This window comes from Hippopotamus amphibius, chromosome 17, assembly GCF_030028045.1.
Source record: "Hippopotamus amphibius kiboko isolate mHipAmp2 chromosome 17, mHipAmp2.hap2, whole genome shotgun sequence".
NCBI lineage: Eukaryota > Metazoa > Chordata > Mammalia > Artiodactyla > Hippopotamidae > Hippopotamus > Hippopotamus amphibius.
The window spans coordinates 28,938,382-28,951,849 of NC_080202.1; the positions used below are offsets into that span (position 1 = coordinate 28,938,382).

General features: G+C 43.0%; 1 protein-coding gene and 1 long non-coding RNA gene across 4 annotated transcripts in view; one reads left to right on the forward strand and one right to left on the reverse strand.

The window, feature by feature from the left end:
• The window catches only part of LOC130840561 (uncharacterized), a 49,735-nt gene extending 37,600 nt beyond the window's left edge, over positions 1-12,135 (reverse strand). Inside the window, exon 1 of the long non-coding RNA XR_009050030.1 lies at positions 12,027-12,135. This is a non-coding gene — a long non-coding RNA (uncharacterized LOC130840561). The remainder of the gene's footprint in view (positions 1-12,026) is intronic.
• A 186-nt stretch (positions 12,136-12,321) lies between these two features.
• MMD (monocyte to macrophage differentiation associated) overlaps positions 12,322-13,468 on the forward strand; it is a 57,707-nt gene continuing 56,560 nt past the window's right edge. For all 3 annotated transcript variants that reach the window (XM_057716762.1, XM_057716759.1, XM_057716761.1), the window contains exon 1: positions 12,322-12,607. In XM_057716762.1, coding sequence (XP_057572745.1) covers positions 12,582-12,607 — 26 coding nt within the window. In that variant the 5' untranslated portion in view covers positions 12,322-12,581. The remainder of the gene's footprint in view (positions 12,608-13,468) is intronic.

Genomic DNA, 13,468 nt, shown 5'->3' on the forward strand with positions numbered 1-13,468 from the left:
TTAAAATTTTTCAACAAGTTTCTACTGCTTCCAATATGAACTCCAAGTCTCCTTAGCTTAGCACATCAGTCCTTTGTTTCATTGGAACCCTTCTTATGAGTCCATCTTCATCTACTACAATTCTCCACAAATGCCTTTTACTTATAGCACATGGAATTGCAGATCTTGAAACACATCATGCTTTTGCATATGCTATGCTCTCCCTGTTAGGCAAAAATTGGGTTCACCTCTTGGTGGGTGTCAAGCCAAAAGACCCCTGACCTTATCTGCTTAAACCCCCCCCCTTGAGATATTTCTCTCCTCAATCTTGAGTGATACAAGATCAAAGCTCTGTCTTCTAGTAATTGCTTCCTGCTGAGAATCGGTGTTGTAGTCTCCCTAATTAGAGGAGTGAAACTCTCTTGCTGCTACAGCTAATTAAGTTTTGGGGTCCACTGACATAGTGTCTGAACCTTGCTTGAATAGCATTATTCTAGCAGGTGTAGGAGAGGCACAGCAAGAGAGACAATTAACAGCAACTTTGCAACATTAGCAGAGATATGAGCCAAGAGCCCCCTAAATCAAACCATTTTTCCAATATTTTCCCTAAACTAGGAAGTGGATCATTCAGAGAGGAGATTTGATTTTTCATATTTATCATAAGTCGAATCGCATTAGAAAACTCATCGGGTATAAAAAACAGCATTTGGTATGTATTATAGCATAAGTTCCTTCCTGAGAGACTGTTAAAATATCAAGGGCCATATTTTATAGGACCACTTTTTTTTTTTTAATCACAGGCACATTTTTCAGAAAATGGACAGCCTGATTACTATTATTTTAATGCTTGCTGGGTAAAATTCGTTAAGGCCTCTATGTGAGTGTGATAACGTCCTCTATTTTCTATTTCTAAATGCATTCCCTTCCTTTACAGCCAAAGCAGATGTACAATGCATGTTTATAGGCCACAAAACAGGCCACTCCGGTCAGCACAAAGTTTGAGGTAAATCATGTATTAGTCAGAATGACTTCCTCAACTGGAAAATTTCTTTTATCATTTCCCCTTTTGATTACAAATCTTTTGATCAAAATATCTGTCCCTACACGCCAGGAGAGCTGCTGCCTGCCATGGGTCCATAATGTCCATCAATGCTAGGCCTCCTTTTTGTTCACATATTTGCCTAGCCAGCCACATTTGGGGAAAACTAATCAGATATAGTGAACAAGCTCAGAGTTATGTTAATGGGGAAATATTTTCTAGGCTATACATGTTATCAATGATACCAAATTGTCACACAAACATTGTACATGTGCTTTTGGCAGTAGATAAAGTGAGCTGTGATACCTACCACGAATAGTCATACTCCATGACTATTTCAATGGAGAATTTCCTTTCCATCCTAAACACTGGGAAAACTTTCAATGTTTATAAGGAGACAAACATGGTAAACAGCTCAATTAAATTAGTAGGATGGGTCTTACAGGCCTGGTCCAGATTTTCAGGTTAGCTGCCTACCACTGCTATTGTCTTTTTCCCTCCCTGGTGTGGGTGTCCTCTAGGGTCAGCAGTCCTTTGTAATAGACCAATCCAATGCAGAGACCCTTCTGAAAATGGTCATTTTAATAATTCAATTAAACTTTACAATAATACAACATAGTAGCAAGGAGCTATCTGGGAAGTGAGTCCTAGGCAGTAAACACAGACCTCAGTTAACAAACTAGAATTTAATATCCACTGAAATGTAATCTTTTTCTTTTTAAAATTACCCTTATTTCTATCAAATATAGCCAAATTAAGACTAATTTGCTTGCAAAATAAGTCTGGTTAGTGGACCACATAGGCTCTTTTAAATTGGCTGTGCTGAAACTTTTCATAAAGTAACTAATCTTTTTTGTTAACAGTTTTATGAAGCCATCGGGGTTTTCATTAAGATTCTTTAATTTCTTACCCAGTTCAGCTGTATGATCTGAAATTTATCAGAAACCTGTAATTGTCAAAAAGTCCTTCCTGTGACTCTTCTTGAAGATAAAGCCCTTCTGAAAAAATATCTGAGTAAAACAAAAGCTGCCTATAAATGACAAAAGAGTCTAACAGCACAATTCAACACCTGATCACAATGCAATTGACATTGTGAAACTTGGTTATAATAATTAGAATTATGACTGATAATATTTTATCAGGACATACAAGATTTTTAGGAATTTCATATGATTTTTAGAATATCTATATTAATAACACTTACTTATACAGCATAACCTGAGAAGGCTTATCACCACTCATTTTACAATGCTTCCCACATAATTTAACATACCAAATAATCCTAGTTAATTTAGTCTCTCTCTGAGATGCCTCAGGGTTCCTCTGAAGCATCCCAAAGTTAGCTGGTCAAAAGAACTTCAATTAGTATTTGATATTTGGGAAGTTTGTAAAAAAAATATCAAAAAGTTTCAAAATACCTGGTCAAATAGGATCAGAAGTCACTGTGAAATACCTGTTCACTTAACCAAAGTGACAAAAAAAGATCTCATAGGCAAATAAAGTTCCAATCAGATCTCTCAAAAGGCAAAGAAATGATAATCTATTATCTTTTTTTTTTTTTGGGGGGGGTACACCAGGTTCAACCATCTGCTTCTACACACATATCCCCGTATTCGATAATCTATTATCAAAAGCAGCTCAACATTCTAAGAAAAGTTTGTTTTCCCAGCAGAGAGAAAACCAAACTCCAGTCTCACATCAGCCTACTCTTAATAACAAAATTCATTTACTTAATTAAATTCAATCCAATCTTAGCCAATCCTAACCACTTACAACATTCTTTTCTCAGTGTTTCTTTTCCACAAAACTTCTATAACTTTTTGTACCCATATATTTTGCCCCTTATTTTCTTTTCCATTCAGAAACAACTAGCTCTAGAACAAAATTACTTTTTCTTTCCTTTAGCAAATGCATTCCATTCCTCATACCTTCTTTTACTGAAAACATGCTTCCTATTTTCCTCACATATTAAAATATTTCCCCTTGATTTTAGTAGCTTTAATTACATATATTATAATTTTAACCCTTAAAATCCTTAATCTCTAGCAAAAACCAAGAAGAAAGTAGTTGTGAACTGTTTGTCACACCAGCACTTCCTGTTTGGCAACTTATGAACATATTTTATAACCTCTAGAAACATATTTTCTCATAGCAGAATATCTTTCCTTAATGTGGTATAAGATGTATTTAATAATAATATATTTAACCCAAACATCTTTAGTTTCCCTCTCATAAGAAGACAAAATTAGGTAAACTTAGACCTGTTTAGCAATTAATGTTCCAATATTTTATCTTATTTGAAACAACCTAGATAGTCAATGAATTCATTTACTTAATTTAGTTTCAAGTTACTAAAATCTGGAGAGACTATTTTTATTTTTTTTAATTTTTTTTTAAAGTTTACTGTAGTGGTTTACTGTAAGTTTCTCTTTTTTTAATGAATTTATTTTATTTACTTGATTTTTGGCTGCATTGGGTCTTCATTGCTGCACATGGGCTTTCTTTAGTTGCAGAGAGCAGAGGCTACTCTTTGTTGTGGTGTGCAGACTTCTCATTGAAGTTGCAAAGCACGGGCTCTAGGTGCACAGGCGTCAGTAGTTGTGGCTTGAGGGCTAGAGTGCAGGCTCAGTAGTTGTGGCACATGGGCTTAGCTGCTCCACGGCATGTGGGATCTTCCCTGACCAGGGCTTGAACCCATGTTCCTTGCATTGGCAGGCAGATTCTTAACCACTGTGTCACTGGGGAAGCCCCGAAGAGAATATTTTTAAAGTAGAAATTCATAAAACATAATTGTTCCTAACAAGTTCACCTTAAGAAAAAAAAAAACTCATCTCATTTACATCTAATTTACATCTAATCTTCAAAGTTCCATTGTATCAAGCTATTTTCCTTGCTGACAAATTTGCAACGGGTATAATACAATTTTATTTGACTTCTAGAAAACTTAGGTAGAATAAAAGTATTATACTTAGTGTTGATGACTCTAAAGACATGTCTATATTTATTAAACCAACAACAGTGTAATATTAAATATTTTCCAGATCACATGAACCCAAAATTCATTCTAGCCAGCTTCTTTTTATATTTCTGAGAATTTGTATAAGCACTTCATTTGTTTTAAGACAACTAAATAGAGCTCATTCATAAATTAATTTGGGGGCTTCCCTGGAGGCCCAGTGGTTAAGACTCTGTACTTCCACTGCAGGGGGTATTGGTTTGATCCCTGGTAAGGGAACTAGGGTCCCACATGCTGCATGGTGTGGCACAAAAAAAAAAAAAATCAAAAAAACAAATTAATTTGGATAATACCATCCAGAGGTATAGACATTTCATATCTGTAATGAACAAAGACATACTGACATCCACATAGACACAGAGATCTCAGTTTTCTTGCTTGAATTTAAAAAGGCCTCTTTTTTTCTCCCCCCTTTCAGTCTCAGGAATTAAGAATGGTCTAGATAAAAGTTTCTGAGACCCTGGGTAGAACACAAATCTCAAAGGCACAGGGAGAGAAACTCAGGTTAGTCCTAGAAAGCCAGCTGTTATTAACTGAATAACAAAACCAGTTTTAGAATGTCAAAGGAGCCCCGTCTTGGCCATTTCCAGGGTGAGATTTTCTAGTATCTTTCTTTCTTGATACCCCTTTGATGTTGTATTCCCTCTTGGAGAGGGGAATACCTTTGGGTTGTCAACAACAAAAATGAGGCTCTGATATCTAACAAAAATTCAATTGGCTCTTTCCTTACTTCTAAGGTAACCCAGGGCTCCTCAGGGGAGACTGGGATGGTGTTTTGAAAATCCAGTTGGGGAGCCCCCAGGCCCCATCAGTCCTTTTCTTTGGCTATTAGGAGCTGAAAGGAAGGGTGTTGAGTTCAGGCCTTCCCTCTCTGGGGACAGTCAAAGCATTCCCTCTTCCAGGGTCCCTCTTTCTTGCAGCAAGCACACTGACTAGGTCCCAGCTTTGCTGGAGGCCTGCATGTTCCACACTGGGGGCAGCAGCTGGGGTGATCTGCTTTTTGTCTTCATTTTATTCTTCCACCATGTTCTGCTTATTGAAAACTCTAAAGGCCACTTCAACTTGGGAGGTGGGGGGTGTTAGGTCCTACTGCAATATTTTGAAATTTGTAGCAAATATGTGGAACACTCTAAGATATGAACTAGGTGTGTATTACTAAGTGCATTACTACTGCACTTCTTGGATCCTTAGGGTCCAGGGTGGGATATTGCCTAAGTCATTCTCTGATCTTCTCCAAAAAGGTGGAGGGGTTTTTATCCTTTCCTTTTACAAACAGTTCAAGTTGAAAGATGGTGTTATAACTTAATGAGCAACTATCTGGTCATTTCTCCTAGTTGCCTAGTTGGTATTGTGGCCAGACAGTATTACAGAAGAAAAGAAGTTGTTTTTTGTCATTAGGGTATAATAGAGTTTTTTTTTTGGGGGGGGGGGGGGTGGGACACCAAGTTCAATCATCTGTTTTTATACACTTATTCCCATATTCCCTCCCTCCCTCGACTCCCCCCCCACCCTCCCTCGAGTCCCCCCCACCCTCCCTGTCCCAGTCCTCTAAGGCATCTTCCATCCTCGAGTTGAACTCCCTTTGTTATACAACAACTTCCCACTGGCTATCTATTTTACAGTTGGTAGTATATATATGTCTGTGCTACTCTCTCACTTCGTCTCAGCTTCCCCTTCACCCCCTGCCCCCCCCACACCTAGAGTTCACCAGTCCATTCTCTGCATCTGCGTCCTTGTTCTTGTCTTGTCACTGAGTTCATCAGTACCATTTTTAGATTCCGTATATGTGGGTTAGCATACAATATTTGTCTTTCCCTTTCTGGCTTACTTCACTCTGTATGACAGACACTAGGTCTCTCCACCTCATTACATATAGATCCATCTCATCCCTTTTTATAGCTGAGTAATATTCCATTGTATATATATGCCACATCTTCTGTATCCATTCATTTGTTGATGGGCATTTAGGTTGCTTCCATGTCCTGGCTATTGTAAATAGTGCTGCAATAAACATTATGGTACATGTTTCTTTTGGGATTATGGTTTTCTTTGGGTATATGCCCAGGAGTGGGATTACTGGATCATATGGAAGTTCTATTTGTAGTTTTTTAAGGAACCTCCAAATTGTTTTCCATAGTGGCTGTACCAACTTACATTCCCACCAACAGTGCAGGAGAGTTCCCTTTTCTCCACACCCTCTCCAACATTTGTTGTTTCCAGATTTTGTGATGATGGCCATTCTGATTGGTGTGAGGTGATACCTCATTGTGGCTTTGACTTGCATTTCTCTGATGATGAGTGATGTTGAGCATCTTTTCATGTGTTTGTTGGCCATCTGTATGTCTTCTTTGGAGAAATGTCTATTTAGGTCTTCCGCCCATTTGTGGATTGGGTTATTTGCTTTTTTGGTATTAAGCTGCATGAGCTGCTTGTATATTTTGGAGGTTAATCCTTTGTCTGTTGTTTCATAGGCAACTATTTTTTCCCATTCTGAGGGTTGCCTTCTAGTCTTTAAGACACTGATGAAAGAAATCAAAGACAACACAAACAGATGGAGGGACATACCATGTTCCTGGATTGGAAGAATCAACATAGTGAAAATGACTGTACTACCCAAAGCAATTTACAGATTCACTGCAATCCCAATCAAATTACCAATGGCATTTTTCACAGAACTAGAGCAAGAAATCTTACGATTTGTATGGAAACGCAAAAGACCCCGAATAGCCAAAGCAATCTTGAGAAGGAAAAATGGAGTGGGTGGAATCAGGCTTCCTGACTTCAAACTATACTACAAGGCCATAGTGATCAAGACAGTATGGTACTGACACAAAAACAGAAAGGAAGATCAATGGAATAGAACAGAGAACTCAGAAGTAAGCCCAAACACATATGGGCACCTTATCTTTGACAAAGGAGGTATGAATATACAATGGAAAAAAGACAGCCTCTTCAATAAGTGGTGCTGGGAAAATTGGACAGCAACATGTCAAAGAATGAAATTAGGACACTTCCTAACACCATACACAAAAATAGACTCCAAATGGATTAAAGACCTACATGTAAGACCAGACACTATAAAACTCCTAGAGGAAAACATAGGCAGAACACTCTATGACATACATCAAAGCAAGATCCTTTTGACCCACCTCCTAGAATCATGGAAATAAAATCGAGAATAAACAAATGGGACCTCATGAAACTTAAAAGCTTTTGCACAGCGAAAGAAACCATAAGCTATAAAGTTTTCAATGACTCAGAATGCACCTTTATTGGCTGTCAGAGGGGATGAACGTCTGTTTCCCCATATCCTCGGATCTTGGTTGAGGATTTGTCTTCAGCTACCAAGAGGTCTATAATAAGGGCTGATGGAGACACAGATTCAGCCATTCTCAGCCCACTGAGAGTTAGTAATAATTTCTTTCTATTAATAATTTAAAAGTATATGTGCAGGTTGTTCAGGTACAACAAACTGGTGCCTCTCTAGGAATAATTCAAGTTATCAGGACTCCCTAATGAGGGCCAAAGCCAGGAAAGATTGTCTCACTAAAGGCTTTCACAATCAGGCATCCCTGATCAGCCTCCAGGACTCAGAGGACAGGGATGTCTTACAGTCCCTCAGACTCTCCAAGATGACCAGACCAGATCAGAATACCCATTCAGTTCCTGAATCATTCCTTCTCCTCCCTTGAGATGGGGACAGAGCTCTGAAGCCAATTTATGGGATAAATGTCACTCACCTCTCCAAAGGGACTCCTTAAATCAAGATGTCCAGAGTGGTCACCGAGCCTGTTCAGTGAGTTGAGGTGCACAGACTTGACAAGTCAGGTGCCAAGAGGGATTCTCCTATGCTCTTTCCCACAGGTTCCCCAGCAACACAGACAAATTCACCCTGGTGAGCTGCTGCAGCCCATTGCATAGCCTATTAGGAGCCAAAGAAATCCAAAGGGATTAGGCGAGATATCTCATCAGAGCCAAAATTTGTTGCTGCAAAACTGTGTCCACCTCTTGATGGATGTCGAGTCAAAAGACACAACCAAGTCAAAGAGCAGGAGAAGGAAGGATTTATTACTTGCAGCAGGGATCTTTCCCAAAGCAGTGTCTCCCCAAACAGCAAAATTGGGGAAGTTTCAAGCTAAGGGTACATGCATATTCATTCATATTCATGGCTTAAGCAGAGGGGAATGGAATTGGGGCTTAGGTCAACAGAGTCCTAGCTTTAGTTGATTGAAGGCACAAGGGTCAAAAAAGGTCAATATCCTCCAGATTATGGAATGTTTTTCTCTCACTCATCTCCAATATAGCCTATCTGCCAAGGCCTCTTTTTGCTCTCTGGATCTTTCTTCCCATTGGTTTCTCCAATTGTTTTCATTATGAAAGTCTAGGGACTGGGCGTGAAAGGGACAGGTACTCCTTAAGGTCAGGTGTCTTATTAGTCTACTTGGGCTGCTATTAAAAAAAAAAAAAATCACAGATTGGGTGGTTTATCAACCACAGAAATTTATTTTTCACAGTTCTGGAGGCTGGAAGTCCAAGATCAGAGTGCCAGCATGATCAGGTTCTGATCAAGGCCCTCTTCTGGGTTGCAGACTGCTGACTTCTTTTTTTGTTTTATTGGCTGCTCTGGGTCTTCATTGCTGCGTGTGGGTTTTTCTCTAGCTGCAGTGAGCAGGGGCTACTCTTCCTTGTGGTGTGCAGGCTTCTCATTGTGGTGGCTTCTCTTGTTGTGGAGCACAGGCTTAGTTGCTCTGCGGCATGTGGGATCTTCCCAGGCCAGGGATCGAACCCGTGTTCCCTGCATTGGCAGGCAGATTCTTAACCAATGAGCCACCAGGGAAATCCCCAGACTGCTGACTTCTTGTGTGCTCACATGGTGAAAGGGGCCAGCTAGCTCTCTCATGTCTCTTTTATGAGGGCATTAAACTCATTCATGAGGGTGGTGGTTGACCTAATCACCTCTTAATACCCCGTCAATACCATCACATTGAGCATTAAGATTTCAACATATGCATCTTGGGGTGAGGGCACAGACAATAAGGAAATGTGGGCAAAACACTAAGGATTAAGACTAAGATAGCATTCCTTTCTTCAGGAAAGGGGAAAGGATGGAAGCATTTACATTTTAATAATTGCTTTACTTTGTCATATTTATAAAGAGACATATTGAAAGCCAGTCACAGAACAAGACTTGCAATCAAAAGTTCACGCAACCTTCCTGGGCTTCCGCAGTCACAGTCTGGAGCAGAGCTGCTACTTTCTGATTGGATGACGGCAGCTGGAGGACTAGGTTCCAGGTGCTTCCTAGTATGGTCAGCATCCAGTCCAGCACCTCTGTGTCCCTCAGCAAGCAGGGCAGGTGTTCTCCCAAGAGATTCCTCTACAGCTGGCATCTACTCCTTCATAAATCCTTTCTTCTAGGCAGAGGCTATGCAAATATTTGTCTGCAGTTTTGCAGAAAGAAGAACTAGTATATTTCTGAGCTCAACAAAAATGTCACATCCTGCTAATGTGAAAGACTTTCCATTTTTTTCCACTCCAAAATGCTAATGTCTAAATCGAATCTAGTACCTCTTTTCTGCAAATATAACCAGGATTTCTCTTCAAAAAGATTCAAATGGACACCTCACTAAAAACAAAACAAAACAAAAAAACAGGTGTTTACGTAAATAACTCTAAACTTGTTTCATGGTTTTTATTTTTATCTTTTGAGAACTGCTTTCACTTCTGTTGGGGGAGAGTTACAAACAATGAAGTTGATTTAAATTTGTGATCATATTGTTTAAACAAGCCATTTTCAGTTAATATTCCTGCATATTATATTCCTGTAATATTTCTGTGGAAGAGACCACTGTAGGTCAAGGTATTTTATTCTGATTTGATCTAATTTTTACCTCACTCATTTTTTTCCCCTTGGGTAAATACCATTCATATTGATGTTTCTAAACCTAGGTGGCCATTCACAAATTTTCCCCATACTGACCATGTCCCCTCTTTGTCCAAGCTGTTGTACTGTATGAAATGCTGTGTGTCAGGTCATGCCCATCGGGACTTCCCTGGTGGCACAGTGGTTGTTACTAGTTTTTAAAATCAGTACTTTTTAATGGAAACAACTTGACCAAAAATCTGTCACAGAATTTGAGACCCATTAAAGAAAATTTAATGAGAAAAAAAAAAAAAAAAAAAAGAATCCATCTGCTAAATGCAGGGGATTTAGGTTCAGTCCCTGGTCCAGGAAGATCCCATATGCCCCAGAGCAACTAAGCCTATGCGCCACAACTACTGAGCTTGTACTCTAAAGCCCTCGAGCCACAACTACTGAGCCCACGTGCTGCAGCTACTGAAGGCTGCGCGCCTAGATCCCATACTCCACAACGAGAAGCCTCCGCAATGAGAAACCCACGCACTGCAACGAAGAGCAGCCCCCGTGCACTGCGACTAGAAAAAGCCCACATGCAGCAATGAAGACCCAACACAGACAAAAATACATAAATAAAAATTGTAAAAAATAAAATATTTAAAATTTTTTAATTAGAAAAATAAATAAAAAAGGCAAAAAAAAAAAAAAGTCATGCCCATCGTCTCTTTCAAAATCCATCGCCAGACTTCCTTCTCTCCTGCATCTCATTACTTAATTAGCCTCACCACACTAGCTTGCTAGCTTCTTACAATCTTCTGCACATTCCTAAGTCATTGCTAGAATGTGACCTGGCATCTGCTGGTTCATTGTTTTTTTAATCCTTCCTATGTTATTTCATATCGTTCTCTTTTATCTATTTTTATTAGTTACTTCCTTTGTGACCTTTCCCTCCCCCACCAATTCATTTAGCCAGGTGGCTGGACAGAGCAGTTTAGTAAACTTCAACCCATGCTCATTTTCCTGACTTTTAAGGAAATAAAGAAATATACTACTTTAAAACTTAGGGAGAGGCCGTCTGGTGCACTGAAAAGATCTGAGTCTTTAACGTTAGACAAAGCTAGGTACAAATCCTAGTTTTGCTTTTGGCAAGTTTCTAAACCTCTTAGCCTCCTTATCTGTGAACTGAGTAAGATAATGCTTATCTCCTGGAGTTCTTGGGGAAATTAGTGAAATAACCATGGAAAGCACCCTTCTAGAGCCAGCCAACTTGGAAGGTGTTAAAGGAAAGGAAACTAGAATTGTGGGTGAAAGAATTCCCAGCTTTCTAAAGCTCCCACTGCACGCAGAGTAAACACTCCTAAAGTCCCCTTGAGAGTCTGAAGTTTAGGGTGTCGGCATGGTGTGGACAGGCTACCTGGAGGGGAGCACATCTGCATTCCATGGGTCATAACGGAAAGGATCAAGAAGTCAGCCATTTGGGACTGCCTTGCTGGCCCAATGGTTAGGACTCCGCACTTCCACTGCAAGCGACAAGGGTGGGATCCTTTTGTGGGGGAACTAGGATCCCGCATGCCACGTGACATGACGCACCAAAAAAAATTAAAACAAAACAAAACTGACAAAAACCCTCCCAAACATTTGAAGACGATTAAAAATTTTACATAGTTTAGTTCATCCCAACAACCCTACAACAAAATTTAAAAAAAATCAGCTATTCATTCACTACCCTTTGAACCTCTCTTACAGCGAGCCCTCTGATTTTAGGTTTTACCTACAGGACTCTGATTCAAATCTACTTTTTGGCTTATTTTGTAAGCTGCTTGGGTTAAATAAATAAATACAAGGATAACATAACATCCGTGTGGAAGACTCCATCGTTTGCGTTTCTCATAGAATCTGAGTTAGACAATGCTCGTCACATGACAGACAAGGAAAGGTTTTAAAAATCTACCCCAAAACCTCGCACAACAGCCTAGGGGTAGCTGACCTTGAAAATGATGGAGTAAATGAACGGAGGGATGGAGAAATGAATGATGAAAAATGAATTAAAGACACAAAACCAGGACTAGAATGCGGACAGAGGTCCTTGTTTGCTGCTGTTTAAATTACAATTGCTTTCAAGATTCGTGCCTCACCTCCTCCTTTACAATTTTTCTTCCTCTGTCCTCTGGCTCTTCTATTTTCTCGTTCTCGCTCCAACTCCATCTCTTCTAGAAGTGAGCCTCCCTTCCAGCTCTCCGCCCCTCCCCGCGCCCCGCCCCTCTTCCGCGAGGCCCCTCCCCTCCCCCGGACTCTGCGGGAATGAATGGCTGCGTTGCCGCTGCTGCTCTCCGGGAGCTGATTGGCCGGCCGGCGCGGAGACGCGCTGGCGGCCGCGGGAGCACGCAGGCGGGCGGGGCGGACGGGGGCGGAGCCGGGCTCCGGGGCGGGGCGCGGGCGCCCGGGGGCGGAGGAGCCGGGAGGCGGGAGGTGCCAGGGCCGTTTAAGCGGCCTCCCTCCCGCCCCCAGCCGCCTGGTCGGCTCCGGCCCTGTCCCGACCCCCGGCCTGGCCCACGCCGACCCTGCCCCGCCGAGCGGCCCGCCGGGCACGCGGCGGCCTCCGGAGCAGCCCAAGCCCATGAGGGCCGCGCGCCCGGCCGCCGGCGCTGACGAGACGGAGCTCCCGGCCCGCGAGGAGGAGCAGAGGATCAATGCGGTTCCAGAATCGATTCCAGCGGTGAGAGGGATGGCGCCCCCGCGCCGCCGCCAGTTCCGGGACCCGGTCGTGGAGCCCGCCCCCTCCCGCGTGGGTCCCGGCTCCCCACCTGGGTCCATCCCCCTTGGGTCCCGCGCCCCGGCCGGGGACCGGCTCCCGGGGGATTCCCCGCCCTGCTGTCCCTGGGTGATCCCCTTCCTCCGAGGACCGGGGTCGCGTGCCTGACCCGGGTCCCGCCTCGCGATGTGTGCGGACCTCGGGCACCAGCCTCGGACCACGAGCCTGCGCTCCGCGCGGGGTATGCCCCTGCTCACCCGGCTTCACCCCATCCAGGCGGGGCTCTTGCTTGCTCTGAGGACCAGAACCCCAGCCGCAGACGCCGCCCCCGAGCCTTCCGACCCTGGCTTTGGCCTCCGCCCCTTACCCCAGCGTGGGGGGCTCCCAGGGCGCGCGGAACCGGGGCCCAGTCGCTGCTGCACCCTGCGGCGAGAGTTGTCGTAAAGCGGGGGTGCCGGGCGTTTTAGGTGATTTGTCTTTGAAAGGCCGTAGCCTCGGGGAAACTGAGGCAGGCTCCGCGGGTTTAGCATTGCTGGGCCAAGTCCGGGCCCTGCGGGTCCTCAGGCTTAGAGTCCCAGGGCGTGCTATTTTGGGCGCTGCTAAGGGACAGGTTAGCGTCTGGGTGGCGAGACCTGCTGTTGGGGCGCGGGTGTTAGGAAACGAGGAGGAGGAACCGAGGAGGCACCACCGGAAGGCTGGCCGGCTGCTCTTTCGCTGGAGAGCCGGTGGGAACGCCAGCCTTGGGAGGTATCGTGGCCGTAATCCCGACCCCGAGCCCCTGCCATCTAGCAATGGATGGAGGCTGGCCGGAGTTCCGAGAGGAAG